A 19,462-nucleotide genomic window follows, 5' to 3' on the forward strand; every position below is an offset into this window, starting at 1 on the left:
TATGCATATGTATAGTCTGCAGTATTATATAGCTGTCTGTGGTTGATTTTCTGCTAAATAAAACACAGAATTGGAGCATCTAAATCTGCATCAGTTGTTTGTGTCCAGCCTGGGTGCTAAAAGAGAAGAGAGAGAGAGAGAGAGAGAGAAAAATAAATAAATAAATAAATAAATATATGTAGTCAGTCTGTGCTGCCAGTGAGGAATTCAGGTTAGTCCCAAAGGACATCACACCTGTCAAGAAAGCAGGATGCAATAACACCCTCCATCCCAAAAAATAGATCTGAGGAAACATTATCTAATATGATGAAAAATAGATCTAAGGACCTGACAAAGCAGATAAAATAGGAAAACAAGGTCGGAGTAATAGCTTTTATTCTGCCTTGATGGGCCTCTAGTAGTTAGTATGCAAACTAAGGACAGATCCAAAAGTAGGTTAGAGAATCTGAATGTGAAAGGACAGGATTGGGGGGGATAAAAAAATAAAACTTTAATTTCAGCTATAATCTTAACTTTATTTGGCCCTAGTGTGGCAGACTGGTCGGGAACAGAGGAGTCAAACTGGTTGCAAACAGCCTGAGGAAGTACCCTCTTTTCATTTTTTTTTTTTCATTTTTTCTTCCTCCCCCCTCTGGGAGACCGCCCATATGTGCGTTTAATCCACATTTGCAAGCAACTCCTATCTTCCTCCTATTTTACCATCACTGTCCTGCTCCCAAACTGCCTTTTTCCTCCTCACATGCTTTTTTCACCGCAGTCGTCCGCCGGCTTCCTCCAGCCTCCATCGCTCACTCTCTCTCTCTCCCCCTCCCTCCCTTTCTCTCTCCTTTTTTTCCTCCTATTTATGAAAACGTCACTTCAAGTCCCTCCCTGTTTGAATCTCATTAGTTTCTTGTGTGTTTCTCCCTGTCAATAATCCTGAATCCAGACTCTCTCTATTTCCATCCCTCTCTATCTGTCAATCAGCGCCGCCTTTGAACTGAAAACCACTCCGACCAACTTCAACTCACTCAATCCGAGCGGCTCGGCTCCTTCTCCGGCTTCCTTTTTCTGCCAAGATTCCCTTCTTTTTTAGTTTTGTACCAACCGCCAGAGCTTTGGAAAACGCCAATACAGACCCCAAACTTAAACTCGGACTTTTCTAGATCACCGAGATCAAGGGTTTTTTTAAAAAACTTTTTTTTTTGGTTTTTTTTGTGCCCCCTTGTCTCTTAAAAAAAAAAGAAAAGAGAAAAGATTTTTGCTCGGGAAAAATGCCGCAGCTCAACGGCGGTGGAGGGGACGATCTGGGCGCAAACGATGAAATGATTTCCTTCAAAGACGAAGGGGAGCAGGAAGAGAAAATTTCGGAGAACTCCTCGGCAGAAAGGGATTTAGCAGATGTCAAATCTTCTCTTGTAAACGAGTCGGAAACAAATCAGAACAGCTCGTCGGATTCAGAGGTGAGTTCAGTCTGTTTCTTCGCATGTTAGAGAAAAAAAATCGGGGATCGATCGTCCCCCCGGCGCTGTTTTTAAGTTTAGGGGCCTACATTTACTAACACTGTAACAGCGGGTGGACTTGAAAAGAAAGTTAACTATCGCCCTTCACCGTCCGCTGTGCTAACTTTAACGCAATCCTTGTGTTTCATTGCATTTCAAGGCGGAAAGACGGCCTGCGCCTAGATCTGAAACTTTCAGAGACAAAACAAGGGAAAGTTTAGAGGAGGGTGAGTTTCTGCTTTATTGTTCACTCTTGTTTTTTATTTTATTTCTACCTACAACATGACATTATATGTGCCTGTGCCTCCGCCTTTTATTATTCAATTGCAATTTTTTTTGCAAAAAAAAAAAAAGTTCTCAAGGCCACTTTATAAAAAAAAGTTTTCTTCTTTCCCACAACCCCCTCTTCCCCCCCTCGCCATGTTAGCTGCGAAAAGGCAAGATGGAGGGCTGTTCAAGAGCCCACCGTACCCGGGCTATCCATTTATAATGATCCCCGATCTCACAAGCCCCTACCTTCCCAATGGATCACTTTCTCCAACAGCACGCACAGTAAGTTCATTTATTTACAGCTTGTATGTGCACACACACTCGTCACACACACACACACACACACTGACTCCCCGGGTTAGGCACCGAGGCAAAGGCAGACGCGGAGTGTTGTCACCCTGAAGTGCAGCCGATAAAAATGCAGAGCCAAGTTTTGCAAACTCCCCGTGAAGTGTACAGTACAATGGCATGCATGCGTGCATGCGTGCCCGCACGCGGCTCCCAGCCCGTTTGCCCTGGTCAGAAGCTAGCATGCTAACAGTGCTAAAGAGCTGCAAGTGGGTTAAAATAAAAGGAGAAAAGGAAAAACAGAAATAAGTAAGTTATTGTTATATGTCAGCTTCACGTGCATGGCATTTTTTACCAATATTTTTAGCAACTTTTAAATCAAATGCACAAGCCCCTGTGAAAAATTTATTCTCCTTGTTATAATTTAATAATGATTATGACATTATTATTGTTGTTATTATCATTATTACTACTAAGGGTCTGCGTATTCTCCAGGCTTACAAGTGCATGTTTTTACTCTCCTGAATAATGCAGTTGGCTTGTGTTTGCACGGCCTCATCAAAAATGCCCTTTTTTCTAAATGCAACACCATGCATGAGCATTCAGGCCTTTATATAGCGGCTTTTCTGACACACTGTAAGCAGGGGAAAGCAGTGTAAAACCACACAAATAAAATCAATATGCAAATTGGGTTGTTTTTTTTTTACAGAGTGATTTGCATGTGTCAAAACCTGTAAAGACACTATGTAAAAGATGCATGCGTGATAGCTTTCCCCCCCCTGAAACATCAAGCAGTGCATTTTTTTCTTTTTAATTTAATTTTTTACTGTTTCTAATTATTCTTTCAAATGTGTGTGTATATATACATATACAGACATATATATATATTTCTATATGTTTGTATGTATGGTGTGATTTACTGATAGGAATTGTGCGAGACTGGGCTGTTTTGCATGTGCACTGCCTTTGCTCCCAGCGAGGAATCCATGGCAAACATGTGCCATGCAGTAAACCCATATTTATAAATAAATTCATGTTATTTATTTAAACACAATCAGCCATGCTGTAATTATGCCCACTTACTCATTTGCTCAGCACCTCGCCGGTCCCACTGGGCGATGGCAATCCTTAAGCAGCATAATTTTCTCAACCATGGGTGTTTTTTTTTTTCCTTTTTCTTTGCCCCCCTATTTTAAACGGTTGCAATTACAAGTCTGCGCTTTAGGACCTGTCATCTCATTTTACAAGGTTAAGGCAAAGACCAGGCATTAGGAAATGTGACCCTCCAACACCCCCCCCACCGCCACCACCACCACCTCAGCTCTTCCTAACGAAACTGATATTTGTTACCTCTTTTTTTGTGTGTTCTCCGCACACCTTGGAAATCAACGCACATCTGACACACAATGCCTTCTTTTGTGTTTGACACAAATTCTGCTTTTGAGTTCAACATGATCACCCATGGTTTCACGTGAAATATTTCTTTTGCTTCTTACACAGGTTCTCTCTTTGCGTGCGTGCTTCTTTTGCACATAGGAGAACATTTTGCCATTCATTCTCTCTTAGTCAGCCAGCCTTGTTAACGCTGCTGGCTGGTATGTGGAATTAGTCACTCATTATTCTCATCAGCACTGACACAAACACACATTCACAACAACACGCATGATTTGAAGTGAAGCACTTCCTTGTTTCGATGGCAGAGTTTTGTAGTTTGCTGTCACACACTACTGTGTGTGGAGCGCTCGTTTCCTTGTGCTTATGCAGCAGTTAGAAAAGCAGTAAACTGTGGTATGGCTGGAGGATGCTGCGGCGAGACGGTATTGACCTTTGCCCTCTTAATGATGCCCTTGAAATACTATTCTCGGACATAATTGAGGAAAGGAAAGATTTTTAATTTTTTTTTAAAATATATGCTCCCAGATTTATTTTTTTTATTTTTTTATCTGTTGTTTTCCTCTCTGTGCCGCTTTCCCTTATTTAAGGAAAAGTCATTACAAAATCTAAAAGAAGGAGGTGCTCGTTTGCAGATGATTAGGAAACCTTTATTACAGCTTAACCTACTGATGCACCTGGACGTGGTTTTTGACTTATGGTGGTCTTCCTACTGTACTGCCTCGGCCCCCTCTTGTCTGCAGCGCGCTGTGTGTCCAGCCATTAGCGCTTTGAAGTCAGCGGTCGCTGTAATATAAATCTATTAGACTTAAAGCTGGCATAAATAATTCACCTGGACATTGATTAGCTGTCTTGCTCCCTAACATGTCATGTAAGGCACTGAATATGACTGCTAGTATCATTAGAATGAGACTTTCTCCTTCATGGCATGAAAGGCTTTGATTCTCGCTGCTTTTACCTTCGCCTTTTCTTTTTCTCCACTCGGTTTTGGTGATGCTGCGATGCTGGTTTTTCCTTTTGCCTTTTTTAAAATTATTTAAATTAATACAATTGATTGGAAGTCTTACAGGCTAAATTCTGATGGGTTTAAATGTTTCCCATCAGCTGGCGGTGATTCTGATCTCCCTGGACGTCTTAACTTGCTTCACTTATTTAGTGTTTGCATGACTTAAGGAGGGGGAAAAAAAAGATTTCTTGCATGTGGCTATTACGATAGTTTGTCTGACCTCTGGGAGTCATAACCAGTGAAAATTTGTTTTTCCTACCACCTAAGCCCAAGGAGGCTCACAATTTAGTATCATTTAGCAATTTGACATGACGCTGTGCCCGGGCTTTAAAAGCCTTCCTGCCCTCGTCTCCTCCTCTCCTTTCCCTGCCGTCTCCCTCCTCCCTAAACCTCACACAAAGGCCTACTGGATCACTCGGTGCAGGTTGAATTGCAGAAGTGGCCTGGCTAGTTCACCCTGGGTTTTCTATCTCCTTTCCCCCTGTTCCCTTTGCTCTCTCCCTTTCTTCCTCCCTACCTTTTGTTTCCTGCCAATGCTAACACTAGGCTTTTTAAAAAAAGGCGGCGGGTTAACTCCCGGTGCTGTGGGCTAACATCTACACCTCAACAGGTCTGTGGATGCAGAGGCTGAGGGAGGGAGAATGGGATCTGGGCGGCCAGCTCCCCTGCATTGGGGCTGCTGGGCCGTAAATCCACTGGCTTTATTTACTGCCTCGCGGACTTATGAATGTTAAGATATTTGACGCCACCCCTGGCCCCATAATTCTCCAGGCCTGGAGACTTTTGGCGGAGGTTTTGAGTTTCGACGTATAATTACGAGCAGTTTAAAAAAGAACGAGAAAGTGCACGGGGTGGGGAGCAAAACGGGGGATGAAGACACAACACTGTGCATCCAATACTGTGTTTAGAGTGGGAAGGGAGGAAAATAAGAAAGACGCTCCGAGAACCCGTGATGATTCTACAACAGGGCGGTGAAAAGGCTTTGTGTGGTTGAAACAATAGTTTTCTCCCCTTTTTTTTCCTCTTTTGTTTCATTCGTCTAGTCACGCCAGGACTGCTCATGTTGCCGCACATTCACCTATTTTTTAATAAAAAAAACATAAATCCACTTTGATACGGGGGCCGACTCAGTCTTTTGTCTTTTTTTATTTTATTTTTAAGGAAGAAATGGTGGAGGATTTTCTGGTGAGATTATTATAATCAACACGCATAAGTGCACACCACCTCCTTTGTGCTCACGTGCACACATTGCTGTGGCCTGTTATCTGTTATAAATGACACAGACAGTATCTTTCCTAAACATGGCAGCAGCATAAGCATAACAATGGTATATCATATGGATTATGTGTGTTCGGCTGTTGTAAAATGGATTTTATTTTTTTTGGGCCGTGACAAGGGGGAAGATAGTTTAATGCGGATTTAAGGGATAGGGCCCACACCTTATCAAATTGGCTTTACATGTTAATAGGGCCTAATTGGTGTCCGTGGGGGGTTTGGTGGCACGACGTGGCCGCATTTTGTGCCTCAAGCTGCAAAATGCACTCCGAATTTAGTTGGAAGGTTGCGCTCCTTTTGTCTTGCAAATCACTTTTGTTTACAAAGTATGGCGGAAGCGGCTCCCGCTCGCTCTCTCACTCACTCTCCCCCATCTCTCTCTTCCTCTTCTGCATCTACTCCCTCTTTTCCTCTCACTCTCTCTCCGCTGCTTCTCTCATCCTAGGCAAGGAGAGGGGGAAAAGAAAAAAGGTCCTTATTTTTCTTCGACTCAATAAACACTCATAAAAAAAAAAGTACAATCTGCTTTGGATTTGAGGAGTTAAGTTAGAGAAAAGGGGGAGGCGGGGGGTGGCTGGGAAGCAAAGTTTGGCACCATTAAACTAAAATTGGGGTCTGCTAGACATTAGCGGTGCACAGCACATTCTCAGAGCTTAATTAGTCCGAACTGTAATTGTTCATGGTCTGCCAATAGGAGTAATGCTCAGAAAAAGTGGAGTTGCACTAAATCGGCCCGGGGTTTTTAAAACAATAAATCACTCGCATATTTGTGCCGTGATTCAAATGGAGGCTCGACCTCTCCCATCTCGACATGTGGTAAATTGTAAAGTCAATGAATCGCAGATGTAGGGGTGGGGTGGGGTGGGGGGATTGGTGGTGGTGCTGAGGACTCAGAAAGAGAGCGAGAGAGAGGGAGTACAGTAAGGTTTTGTTAGTGACTGGTGAATGAATGGAAAAGATTTGTGCAGTAAATATTTACCTTTTTATATATAAAATATAAAAAAAATTCTCCCTGCTAGCGGGGCTTAATTGTCTAATGCTGATGATGTTGGCAGGCTGAGCCGCGTGAGAGCTTACGCGCTCGTCGATCTGTCACTCCGCTTGAAACACCACAGAGGCAGGAGGAAAAAAAAAAATCAGTCAGTTTGTGGGGTGTGTTTCTAATCAGATTTTAAACTAGTGCGAAGGGAGTAGTGGTTCCCTGGTGGCAGTGTGAGCTGGGTTTGGGTGTAGCAGCTGCAGTAAAGTCTGGTTTGGAGCTGAACCTTTTTTTTTCTTTTTTTTTTAATTAAATCATCGACTTTATTGCTTTTAATGTAATAACAGCTAATCTGAAGCCTAATTTTGCCTTGGATGTGACATATTATGTCTGTTAATCATTACGTCTCGGTTCAATCTGGATATATATATGTATATGTTTATTTTTGCTTTTTATTCTTAAAAGTGAATTAATCCATTTATCCTAGTTTCCGTCAGTGAACCACCAACACTCTGCTTTTCTGTGTCTGAGCAAAGAAAAAAAAAAGGCATTAGTTAAGCAGCTGTGCACTGGGGTCCCTCTTACCCCAGCCCCCTGGTGTAACCCCCTTCCTCTCCCAGTTTACCCCCACCCATCCAGCCCCACCTCTTTCTCCAGTGCATTTCTATAGAGCTGAACACAAAGATACTACTGTACATCTGGAATGAAACTTGTGTCATCTGTTTAAATATAGGCTAGCTCCACTCTTGGCCCACAGGGCTTGGGGCTCCCTCAGACATGGAAATTAAATTATTGTGTGTGTGTGTCCGTGTAGCCACACTTAAAATCTCTTATCTGTTTATGTTACCTTATTTTAGCTTAATGTAGCCCGGTGAACTCATCTTGCACATCCACAGCATTGTGGGCAAGTTCATGCTTAATATCAAAAGCAGTGTGGAGATATATGCTTGGGAAGCCAATATTTTCCCATTTTACTTCTTCCTCTTACAAAAATATTTGGACTGTTGGAATATGTTAACAACAGTATACGCCAAGTTCCTTTAAAAAAAAAAAAAAAAGCAAAGAAAAAACAAAAAAACTTTACTGTCTCTTTATGAATTTTAAATTACTGAAGAGCAGCAGGGTACAAATGCAGGTGTTCCTAGGATGGAATGAACTTGTGAACTTATATGGAAGTGGCGATAAGATAATTTAAAGTGGTTGCTGGAAATTTTCTTGGCAGTGTTACTTTGCTGCATCCAGCAAAAGAAGATAAGGTTAAATGACTATTGATCGCATCTTTTTAGATATGAAGGTTATGGGTAGGGCTAGGATTAGCTGCTTTCAAGAGATGATTACCTAGAATTGGTATTTTTATTTTTTAATTTTTTAAAAGCGTCGTAATTACAAAAAAACACTGGAAATGTCACTTTTTAACAAGGCGGTGGATGCTGTGTATGTGCGTCTAAGAAGGAAGCCACAGATTGTTTGTCATATTCCTTTTCCTCTAAGTTCATTCATAATGGGACCAGAGTGCTCCAGTAGTCAAATGAGTTCACCAGTAGCTGAGTGGGAGGGGAGGGGGGGCTCAGAGAAAAGCGGGAAATGTGTGTTAGGCCTCTGCCTGTGTGTGTGTGTGTGTGTGTGTGTGTGTGTGTGTGTGTGTGTGTGTGTGTGTGAGCGAATTGGGACGGTGGGGGGGCCTGGGGGTCGGCCGCACAAAAGCTGTCTGAATAGAGCGCATAATTGCTGTTAATGCCAGGGCAATGAGAGCAGCGACAGTTCCTGGCTAGATGTCCAAACAATAGTGCCCCTCGGCTTCACATTTATCTTCCCGTTTGGAGGAATGAAAAAAAAGGGGGGGGGGGGAAAGAGAGGAACACAGATTGGAACAGGAGAGTTTCAGTTTTCATTCACGCCTGACGAACAGGCATGTGTTCATGTGCGTGGTTCGCGTCTCTGAATAAACCCCCTTCCCGCCCCGCCGCCCTCTCTCTCGGCCCACCCTCCACTCCACGTTTTCCCTTCGTGCTTCCCCGTCGTCATCAGAAAATATTTGCCTTAAAAGCTCTGGGTGAGAAGGCCGCCGTGACGCTGGGAGGAATTCTGGTTGCTGTCGACCTTCTGTTTGGATTGCGGCATGTGTTTGGGAGGGGTCAAAGTGCACTGGCGCTGACATGCTTTTCGTTGACGAAGGAGCTTCCCCTCTCACCCCATTTTTCTTTCTGATAGGGAGTGCTTGAGTATCCATTGGAGTTTTTTTTTTTTTTTAATTCCAGCTTGTGTGTGTGTGAATGCAGGGAGGAGGTGCCAAACTGCCATCACAGCTCCTAATGATCATGTTGGGCTAGATAATGACTAGCCGTGCCAGTGTGCAGTGAACACCTGTGGTACACCAGCCTTTTATGGATGTGGTACAATGTCCTGGAATGTACCACAGAAGAAGAATTTCATTCATTCATTCCAGTATCTTTTTTTAAAATACTTTCCTCACTTTTTCCTCACAAAAGTGGTGGCAGTGTTATTTAAATATTCACATCTAGATATTAAACATTAATTATACAAAAGTCTTTGTCCAGTGTTCATCCAGCCACGCGCAATATATTATGCAGATGGTTGTTTTTCTACCCAGTTTGTATCTGCAGCCTTAATATAGTCAAGGGAATTTCAGTATGCAGATAATCTGTTCAAAATGGCTCAGATGGGAAGGAGGCACTTGTGTGTGCTAAACACATAATAGAGGAGTTTAAGGTGATAAAACTCCAGTCAATGTATTTTTAATCTACTAATTAAACTTTTAATTGTAGCGGGATAAGCTCCAAGGAGCGCATGTGTGTGTGTGATTATGTGTGTGTGTGTGTGTTTTGGAAGCGAAGCAAGAGCGCTAATGAGGTGATCGTCTGCTTGTTTTGTCGTCAGGAGGTGTTGGATTCATAACTCCCCGCAAAAGGTGAGGGAGGGTTTAAAAGTGCGAGCGAAATAAATGCATCTACTAATCTGCGGATTATGGCGGGATTTGTGAAAAAAAAAATTGTTGGCAAGATTATTTTAAAATGCACAAGGCTAATAAAATGTAACCTCCATACCCTGCGATGTGGAGCAACGTTAGAGTCTTTTTCTTTCTTTTTTTTTTTAGCTAGTTGATGAAGCAATTCCAGTGGAAAACAGATTAAGAGTAAATTCCCATGTTAGCTCTTTAACCAGCTGTTAGAAACCTATTTACACACAATAATAATACGCCTCTTTTAAAGAGACAGCTGTTGGCTTGCGTACAGCACTAGATAACATTTCATGAGAACAGCTTGTCACATCCACACATGGCCTGCACATGGGCACTGAATTGCCAGTCATTGTGCAGGTAATGATATTTGGAAGTGCACATATATATATAAACTTCTGCTTTTGCTAAATTAATTACATCTTTGACCGATTTTTAAATAATAAGATGGATTTTTAATTTCTATATGGCATCTTTTTTTCCCTTTATTTTCTTAATGGCTTCACCTTTTAAAAAATAAATCCCCCCTCCCATCCCTTCCCTGGCATTCTCAGTATTATGTATTCATCCGGGCTCCAGTGAGAGGCCAGTGTGTCACCAGTGTTCAGGGTCAATTCCAAAAGTGCACAAATTGACTCGTGGAAGTGAATTGTCAATTGTCTTCCTCCCTCGAGGGGTCATAGTGAATGGAGAGGCTTGTTTGGACAACTGTCCCGAGGTGAGATGTGTGGCCCTCTCTGTCCAGCCAGAGGGGATGGACTGATGAACGGACAAGAGAGCGGGGAACCGAATGAACAGCAGATAGGCAAGACGCCGCTGTGGAGGTAGAAAACAATGCAGTCTCGTCCCCCTGAAATCACAGTTTTGATTGAGCGGATTTGGTTGGCAACTCTTGATGGTATCCAGTGGAGGCACTGACACAATAGGGAAGTAATTATCACAGTCTTCCTATAATAAAACCAACACTGAATGACGCCTGGTCTCTGTGTTAAATATTAAATCTATTCCCATAACTTAAATGTACATAGTTCTGCACGAATGACTCAAAATCAAGTTATTCCAGAAGTTTATTTTTTTATTTTGATCCCACTAAAGCTCAACTAAGGTCCACAATTCATTGATGGATCAACAAGTAAGGCAAGATATGCCTCTAACTATTTGGATAGCCATATATATGACTTTTGCATATTATTACTCTGTGGGTAAAATTGTTCCGCTAAAGTGGACCTTTACTGTGCTGCGATTATTTCGAGAACTATTCATTTTATTCTTAGATGGAACCTAGTTTTAGTTTACTGTCCATTGGCATGCAAACCAAAGGTTCATTTTATAGATTAACTTTGAACCTGAAACCACCAGTTCAGCCATAATGAAAGTTGAGATTAGAGGCAGGCATTACTAAGCAGGTTTGGCCTTTGTGTCATGTGATGCACGTCACAGTGTACTTTAGAACCAGGAGGTGTTTTATCTTCACTTTACTGCCTCCTCTATCTTTATTGGCAGCCACACTTTGCATATTTCGTGTACCAATAAAGATAAATTTCCTGCTTTATCATTACAGATGGCGTCAAATGGTTAAGGTCTGGCTCGGTGATGTTATGATTTTAGCTCTCAGGGTGGTCAGCTAGGACTACAGCATTCAGCAGCATGGGGAGCATTTCTGGAAGATGCAACCTGTTTTGCATGTTTTATAAAAGCCCTTTGTCTGTTGTGGATGACCCTTGCTGTTGTAAGGCCTGTATCTGTCTCTGCTCAGGCAGGCAGGCAGGCCTGCAGTGAGGATGCAGCAGCTGGCCTGGGCCCAGGCACAGGAATGCTGTGTGTGCTGTTTAAACAGTGGCTTGTCTCAGTGCAGGCCTAGAGGACTGGAGGGAAGGAAGTTGCAGCATGTTTACATAGCTGAATTGTCCGTTGGGGCCCCCCTCCAATGGCTGATACACTTCTGTTCAAACATCCACAAGTGTGGAGATGACCCCCGTTGATGCCGGTGTTCACAGCTCTGCCTTAACACTTACTTCTTTCTCTCTGAATGTGTGTGTGTGTGAACAATGAACACTCATAGCCAGTACTTTCTTCCCTGCTGTGGGTGTTTGCTGTTTTAACCTGGAGGCTTGGATAATAGATAAAAAGCGTTATAAGGGAGCATTTATCACACTGAGAATGGCAACAAGAAGAGATATTCAGACAGATGAAGCGATAGAGGGGAACCTCATCGCTTCAACCAAGGTCCTATCCAAGCAGGGAGCCAGCCATTGACATACGGTGGAATTGTCAGCTAATTGTTGTTTGAATTACCTGTTATGATCCAATGACAAATCTCTCACACTCTTGCCATCAGAGCGGAAAATGCATCCGGGGATTGGCATGATCTTTGTGAGTGTGTAAACCTGGCTTCAACAAGATGGATAAATGCAATTACTGGACAGACCTGGAGAGGAGAAAATCCATTTAAAGCCCGTAAAGCTAAGCAGGGGCCGTGCTTAATTCATTTGGCCAATTTACGGGTGATGTACGAGTGTCAGGGCACATTAGTCAGGCGGGGGGAGAGGTGAGTGTATGCTGGCTCAGTGGGTTGGGTGTATTTTCTTTCTTTTTTGGGGAGGGGGGGCTTTTTGGTAGCAGAGCAGTCTCCTTGAGACCTGGTTCCATGCTTTCCTCCAGACAAAGCCAGTGGAGCCTGGACATGGAAATGACAAAAAGATGCACTGAGTGGGAGGGAAGCGGGATTGCTTTGCAAATGAGGTGGGGAAATGTTGCTTTGGTCTGCTGGGCAGCAGAGTGAGTACCGGCATGCTTTGCCATACCACGAGCTCAATCAGGTGCTGTCAGCAACCCTCGCGTCCTACAAGTTAAACGACTGATTTTTATATAGAAGTGTAAACGCTTGTGACCAGTGTTGTCGCCTAGTTTCTGTTTTTTTTTTTTAGTTTATTAATAGTGCCTTTGCAAACACTTTTGCAAACACTTTAATTTTAGTTAAAGATAATGAAGGAAGAGCAGACTAAAGCGTTAGAGGGCTCTGTTCATTTTGATCCCTGCTGACTTTGAAACTCTCTCTCAACTCTTTACTTTCAAAATGAGTTATAATTACATTGTTTATCTAGACTGCAACCGGTTCACCTGAGAAATCTTTGCTTTTGGCCTGTGCAGTGTTTGCCTCAGCCGCTGGCAGTCTCATCCGTGTTACTGTTATTATTTTATCCTGGAGGCACTTTAGTCTCCCAGTGCTTACATTTTTATTTCGTCTGTGCTTCTTGCGCCGCGTAGACCGACTTCTGTTTATCAACTCTTCCAGTGCATTGACATTAGACGTCTTTACTCTGCTTAGTCTGTTACGCAGCCATTGTCTTGGTGGAACAAAACCACTCAACGGTTACACAAGCTGAGTGGTATGCAAAAACAGTGGTTAGAGCCTCGCCGGGCGGGTGAGAGGCGTTGAGGGAAGCTTTGGTTTACGGCTTCAAGCCGCAGCCTGAATCAGGGCAGGGTTAGCTATCAGACAGAGAGACATGTGAGGCTAAGACCTCTCTCACTATGATGCAGATGCTTTTTAAGTGGTTGGGATCACACTTAAGTGCCTCTTGGGTTAGTAGATTTGGATTGCCAGAGTGTATGTGTGTGCACTCGGTGTCAGGGAAAGTGTGCGTTAGCATATGTCACCTGACTGCCAGGCAGCCGGCCTCGGGAAACCAGAGTTAGTGTGAATGCCGGGGCTTGTCAAAGACAGGTGCCACCACTGCGGCCCATGCCTGCCATACAGCAGCTGGGAAAAGACTGCAAGGCCCACGGTCAAGTGTGGGCCATTGGGAGATCGCATCAGGCTAGAATTCCAGATCAGTGGGGGGTGAAATGGGCATGCCTCCCTGCAGTACTGTGGCTTAAAGTTTGATGTATGCATGGTGTATAGGCTTCTCTGTTCACTTTCTGCAGCCAACACTGTTTAAAGTAATTAAATAATTTGTAGGTCAAATTATCACTTCCTTCAAACATGTCTGTTGCATTGCTCTTGATGATAATCTAACACCGAAAGACATGCAGTGGGTATTTGGGGTATAAATTTTGAGTTGCACATACTGGCTACCATCATGAAAAATCCCCCGCTCCTCAGCCCCTTCTGTAAATGTCTCTTGACTTCCTATAGCAATGCGAGGATTGTTGTAGTGTTGTGGTACAGTGGTGCAGCTTCTTTCCCGAGCACGGCAACTGGAAGCCTCCCCCCGTCGTCTCGGGCTATCTTGGGGTTGTGGATGTGCCTGGGAGTCATCACTGTAAGTCCTCTGAGCCTTCTGGGGGAAGTTTCACGGACCCTTTCTTCTCATTTTCTGCACTTGCTTTTGAGATGACTTTGAGTCCTGAAAACTCAAAATCCTGTGCTGTAAATATGCAGATGTAGTCATCGTTTTCCCCTGATCCGCCTGCTCGCTTCTTCCCAGATGCCTTCCTCCCCCGTCCTCATGGGAGAACAACTGCTGGTTGCCATCTATAGGCCAGTGGAATTCCTCACCCTGACTCAGGAATAATAATAATAAAAAAAAAAACGTGGAAGTTTTCTATATGCTCCTGCAGATCATTTTACAACAGTGCCTCTCAACACAAATGTTCCTAGTTAGTGGAAACTTCCAGACTTATTACAGTCACCAACAGGGCAAATTTCTTCACTACCAGTGCTTGTACGTTTAATGCTACATGGCTTGGGGTGACGTTATTTAAGCCAATGAGCCAGTCTGTCCTTGTATGCTATGTTAAATTTAGAATTAAATGCTCAGCTGTAAATTATGTAGTCTCCTGGCATGAGACAAATAGTTTTGGTTTAATCTGACACCCACAGGCGTAAGCGGGAGTTACCCCAACTAGGCTGGAGAATTTATGATCATGCCGGCCAGAAGCCATACCTTTTTTGGCCCAGAACCAAAGTTTGGCAACCGAGTTTACATCAGTGGTTACCATTGCACATTCAGAAATGATCTCAGTGAAAGCATTTTATGCATGACATTAATGAGGCCAGTCAGCACAGTTAATTTGCTGTTATTTAGCTCTGCGGTCGTGTTAAATCATAAACAGGCTGAGAGAGGCCTCACTGCTAACAGTAAGTGTTGAATAAGGGGTAAAACTGAGACCTGAACTTGAGGGGAATCTTGATTCTTGGCTAGGTAGCTCAGTTATTGGAGCTTCCTGGCCAGAAATTGAGATTCTGCGGTCTCAGACGCTGGGAAAGTTAACCTCTAATTGTTCGCAGAAGCTATTGGCAGGAGGAGCTAAGTGATGATGAGTGAGGCATCAACGGGGAACACGGGTTGGATGCTGAGATGAGACAGCTCACACTTGCCGGTCAGGGGTTTTATTTTGTTTTTTTTCATAAGGAAAGAACTTGAGCCCAATGGGATTCTCCCCAATGACAAAATGGTAGTCCTAAAGGGGGAAAGAAATGAAGAAAACCCAGCTCTTTCTTTCTTGGCTCTGTTTTAAGAGACAGACACTTTGTTCACGTTTTAAATTGGCCTTGTCATGCGGTTTCCTCCACTGGGCTGCTGGGAGCTGACTGTTTCCACATAGGCCAATGTTCTGTACCAGTTTTGGTTTCGAGAAAAATAAGCGTCTGTTTTTTGTGGCACTGATCGCTGTCGTATTAAACTTGGGTTTTTTGTTGCTTTTTCCCCTCCCCAAAAGCTAACACAGCCGTGCTTGTATTCTTCACGCCTTATATATATTTTTTAGTATTATTATTATTATCTCAGTTGCAGTTGCTTGGCAAGAGGCACATCAGCCTCTGTCCTAACACGGCCACGACCCTGTAACCTCACCCCCGACCCCTCTTCCCGCTTGTACTACAAATCTACTTTTTGTAGTGTTTTTCTGCGTGCCACATTTTCGCAAATAACATCAGTAATCATTCAATTGGGCATAAAGTAATTGAGAGGCGGCCTGCTTGCCATCTGTCTGGTGAGATTACTACTTTCTGTGTAATTAAACGTGTGACCTTGCGGCCATGGAGGGAGGTGCCAGCGGGCGAGCCACTGCCAAAGAGCCAGGCTGTCTTATTTGAAGTCAGAGGGAAGCTGTTGGTGAGGGTGGGAGGGAGAGAGAGTTGTGCGGTTTTAAAAGTTTAGCCCAGCTGCTAAAGATAGCACAGGTTGATGTGAGTTGAGCTTAAGCGGCAGCCTTTACATGGCTGCGTCCTGCGTGTGTCGAAGCCCAAGCCTCAGTCAATTTTGCAATTCTACAGGAGCCTTGTTGAAGTCAGCATGATCCCTGTGTGCATACAGTGTAACCAGGAGAGGATAGAAAAGCAGGGGTCAGAAAAGTGCGTGTGTGTGTGTTTCTGTGTGTGCTTGTGGGGTCAGGATGGGCTGAATAGAGACTGCTGTTTTAACTCTGATTTTATGTGTGGTTTTGTTTGGACTCCTGAGGTTTGGTTTCCTTTGGACAGTGTCCAGAGACTACAAGGCCTGCTTCTCCTCAGCTTTCTTGTGAGGCCGACGTGAAGGGCCCTGCAAAGCCCCGTGATTGGATTTCAGCGCTGATCTGGTTGATTTGCGTTGTAAACAGGACATTAAAGACAGGGGAGATGGCGAACTAATGAGTCTTTGTGTCAGTGTGCATACTGCAAAAGGGTGCTTGTGTGGTTTTATCCTCTGCATCCTGCATCGCGGTGTCACACGCCCAGTTAAGAAGAGGAACTAAAACTCCTGTAGATCCCTGATGACATTCAGTATACTCATAGACATATACATAAACACCGAATGCGCAACTGAAAGAGACATCGGCATGGTTTAGTCAGTGTGGGCTGGATGGTGTCTTGCAATACTTCCGCTCAGATCTGGAAAAAAAAAAAGTCTCTCTTGTTCCCCCAAACAAAAATAACCGTTTTAATTACTATGGTTGTGCTATGGTGCAGCCACAGCATGGCTGGTGGGACCCAGCTGAGGTGGGACTGGCCACTGGGGATGGGGACAAGGTCTGGGCTGGCCTCCAGGGAAATTACAGGGTGGTGTGGAGGATGGGGGGGAACTGTATCCGTCCTCCAGTCCCTGCTGTCAACCCAGAGAGCTCCTGTTTGCAGCTAAGCGAGGCTCTCTCCGTTTCATCTTCACCCTCTGGAGATAATTGGAGTTGTACTGTGTGTAAACATGTTTTTGGTTTCAAAGATAAGTTTCAGTCTGAAGACCTGTGTATCTGCCCGGCATGCAGGGGGGAGGAAAAAAAAATCAGTTTTTAATTTTTTTTCTAAAAAAAAGAGCAGCATTTTTAAACTGAACTCGATTCTTATTTTCTGTTTCTTACATTCTTCTTCTTCTGTTTTCTCCCTAACCTCTTCAGCCATCTCCCTTTTCTCTTTTTCCACTACCCCTCCCCTCCCCTCTCTCAGTATGTGCTCTGATTACCTCTCCAAACTGGCAATAAGTTGATTGCTTTACAGAGATGATGTAAGCCTCTGCCCTAGGGTACATCAGGTTGGATTTCTCCCGCTTTATCTTGTAAAGCCTAAATTAACAGCTGGTTTGGTTGGAGTTCTCCTGGATCTGACTAAAGGATTAGGCTTGGTTCTCATGCGAGTCAATCCGGTTTGATTTATTGCAGGTCTATCAAAAAAGATCAATGGGAGTCCTTTTGAAAGTAAATCCTTAATCGCTCTTTGCACTTACGTGTCATCATTGTGAATTTTTTTCCTCCCCTCTGTTTCTTGCTCCCTTCTTTCTCCATTTCTCACTCCCTAATTCTTATTCTTTCCTTACACCACTGCCTGTCTGTTTTTATTTTTTTTATCTCCTCCTATACCCCACCCAACCCAATCTGCGGTAGCGTTTTGCACTTGTCGATGGTATCATGGTGAATTGCTGGATAGATTTTCTCTCTGTTCTCATTAGTTGTCCATCGGGGCAAATGCTCGCTTTTAAAGCCTCGGGTTGCGATTGCGAATGAAATATAGCCACTATAGCTTGGTCTTAACCCAAACTTGCCCCAAGTTTTTTTCTGTATAAGACCCATCAGTCACCTTTGGCCATAAGTAACAAGGATGGTAAAGAAATCAGTGTTTGGTTCTCATATTATCTTACTTCCCATTGTGGGCCCATCTGGGGTTAAATTGGCCATAGATATAAAAGTGAATGACAGGTGGTTTGGAAGTTAAAGCTCAGTCGGACTATTAATCCCATTTGCATGTTATGGCTGCTGTTTGCATTTGGCATTTTTATTATATCTGACATTGCTGCCTGGTTCCAGCTAATCATCAATGCTTTTGGCTCATTAGTATCCAGGAACTGAAGATCAGAAACGCTTGAGATGTTTTTAACTCAAATAATGACGTATCATCCTTCACTTCCCTTTTGGATCTCTCCTGTCTCATGCTAGCGTTGAAACACTTGCTAAACTGAATGAATTAACTCAATCCTAGCTCTAATTATGGAGCACTGAATGCATTTTTTCTGCATATTCACATATGTCTGTGCTCACAAAATGATATGCGAGTCGAACAACACCCTGCAGCATGCGGCGTATTTTCTTCCACACTTACGTAAATGGACATGGCAGCTTCTGCTATTTTTCCGCCCAATCTCTCTCCTTCACTTTCCCTTATTTCCTCATTAACAGGGCTCGTTATGTGTTATATATCATCCTCCTCCTCTTCCGCTAGGCTAATTTTCCCCTGCTCCGCCTCCATCGATGCCTTGGCTCTCTAGGAATCTGTATCTTGAAGGATGCAACCAGTATCACTGACAGGAAGACTAGATGGATTGGCAGACCCCCTTTGATGGTGCCAGTGATATGTAGGCCTTCTCCTGGCCAACATTCACATTTATCTTGAGGATTTTCCATGTCTTTAAATACTTTTTTGCTCTGAAGTATGACTGATGTGATCAGTGTCAAATTCAGGTGTATCTGCTTGGCATGCTCTGTGGCCTGGTTGGCTGTCAGACCTGGGTATGGAGGTGTGGGAGGGGCTGTAGATAAGGGAAGGGGGTGGGGGTGGAGGTGGAGGTGGGTGGGTGGGGGGAGTTGGTTGAGATCGACGGGATACGTGGGAAGGAAGGGCTTGCTGTCAGCCAGCTGGACCTCTTAATCCTACAGCCTTGGGGAAAGGGTGTGTGTGAGTGAGTGTGTGTGTACTGTGTTTGTCTCGTAGAGATTTGTCAATTTTAGCACACCTCTGCTCGACTCTTTGGCCCAGCTGAGCCCACAATCGCGCGTGTGTGTATGTGTGTGTGTGTGTGTGTGTGTGTGTGTGTGTGTGTTTGTTTGGTAGTGTGTTGTGTGAGTGTCTCTGCTCCAGTGAGACACAACCAGGATTTCATGCACGCTGTGTTTACTGTAGTCTTCGCTTTAACAGCACACTGTATATTTATGTCAAGACGACACAGTCTCTCACCCCCTTGATGTTGGAGAGGAGTTGGTGGTTGGTGCAGGGTGGAAGTGTCTGTCTGTGTCTGTGTGCGTACACGCATGTGTGTGTTGAGGGTAATTTTTGTACCGTGTTGCCGGTTGAGGGTGGAGGAGGAACCCGTGGATGGGGGTGGGAGGACACTGCCAGCGCCACTCGCTCCACGGCGTCCCACTCCAAGCCTTTATGCCCAGCCCTGCGAGCGTGAAGCATCTCTAAAACTTGTGCACGCGCGAGTTCCATCCCGCTCTACGTCATTTTGTAGCTCGCTGTCTGATTGCGTCACCCCCTTGTCATTCATTAGACACAAAACGCGCTATTTAACCAAATTCCATGCAAGCTTCCTCTTTCCCGAGCACCCTCTCCTGCTCTCTCTGCCCCACTCTCTCTCTCTCTTTTGGCGTAGACTTTTGCATAT

At 44.0% G+C, this 19,462-nt stretch overlaps 1 protein-coding gene across 37 annotated transcripts in view; it reads left to right on the forward strand.

The window, feature by feature from the left end:
- The first annotated feature begins 746 nt into the window (after positions 1–746).
- tcf7l2 (transcription factor 7 like 2) overlaps positions 747–19,462 on the forward strand; it is an 88,971-nt gene continuing 70,255 nt past the window's right edge. For 6 of the 37 annotated variants that reach the window (XM_063482955.1, XM_063482954.1, XM_063482958.1 and 3 more), the window contains exons 1-3: positions 748–1,442; positions 1,642–1,708; positions 1,909–2,033. In XM_063482955.1, coding sequence (XP_063339025.1) covers positions 1,254–1,442; positions 1,642–1,708; positions 1,909–2,033 — 381 coding nt within the window. In that variant the 5' untranslated portion in view covers positions 748–1,253. Of the gene's footprint in view, positions 1,443–1,641; positions 1,709–1,908; positions 2,034–19,462 lie in introns of all 37 variants that reach the window. The other 31 variants (XM_063482937.1, XM_063482942.1, XM_063482940.1 and 28 more) reach the window with 11 other exon arrangements.

The sequence above is a fragment of the Pelmatolapia mariae genome, linkage group LG8, assembly GCF_036321145.2.
Source record: "Pelmatolapia mariae isolate MD_Pm_ZW linkage group LG8, Pm_UMD_F_2, whole genome shotgun sequence".
NCBI lineage: Eukaryota > Metazoa > Chordata > Actinopteri > Cichliformes > Cichlidae > Pelmatolapia > Pelmatolapia mariae.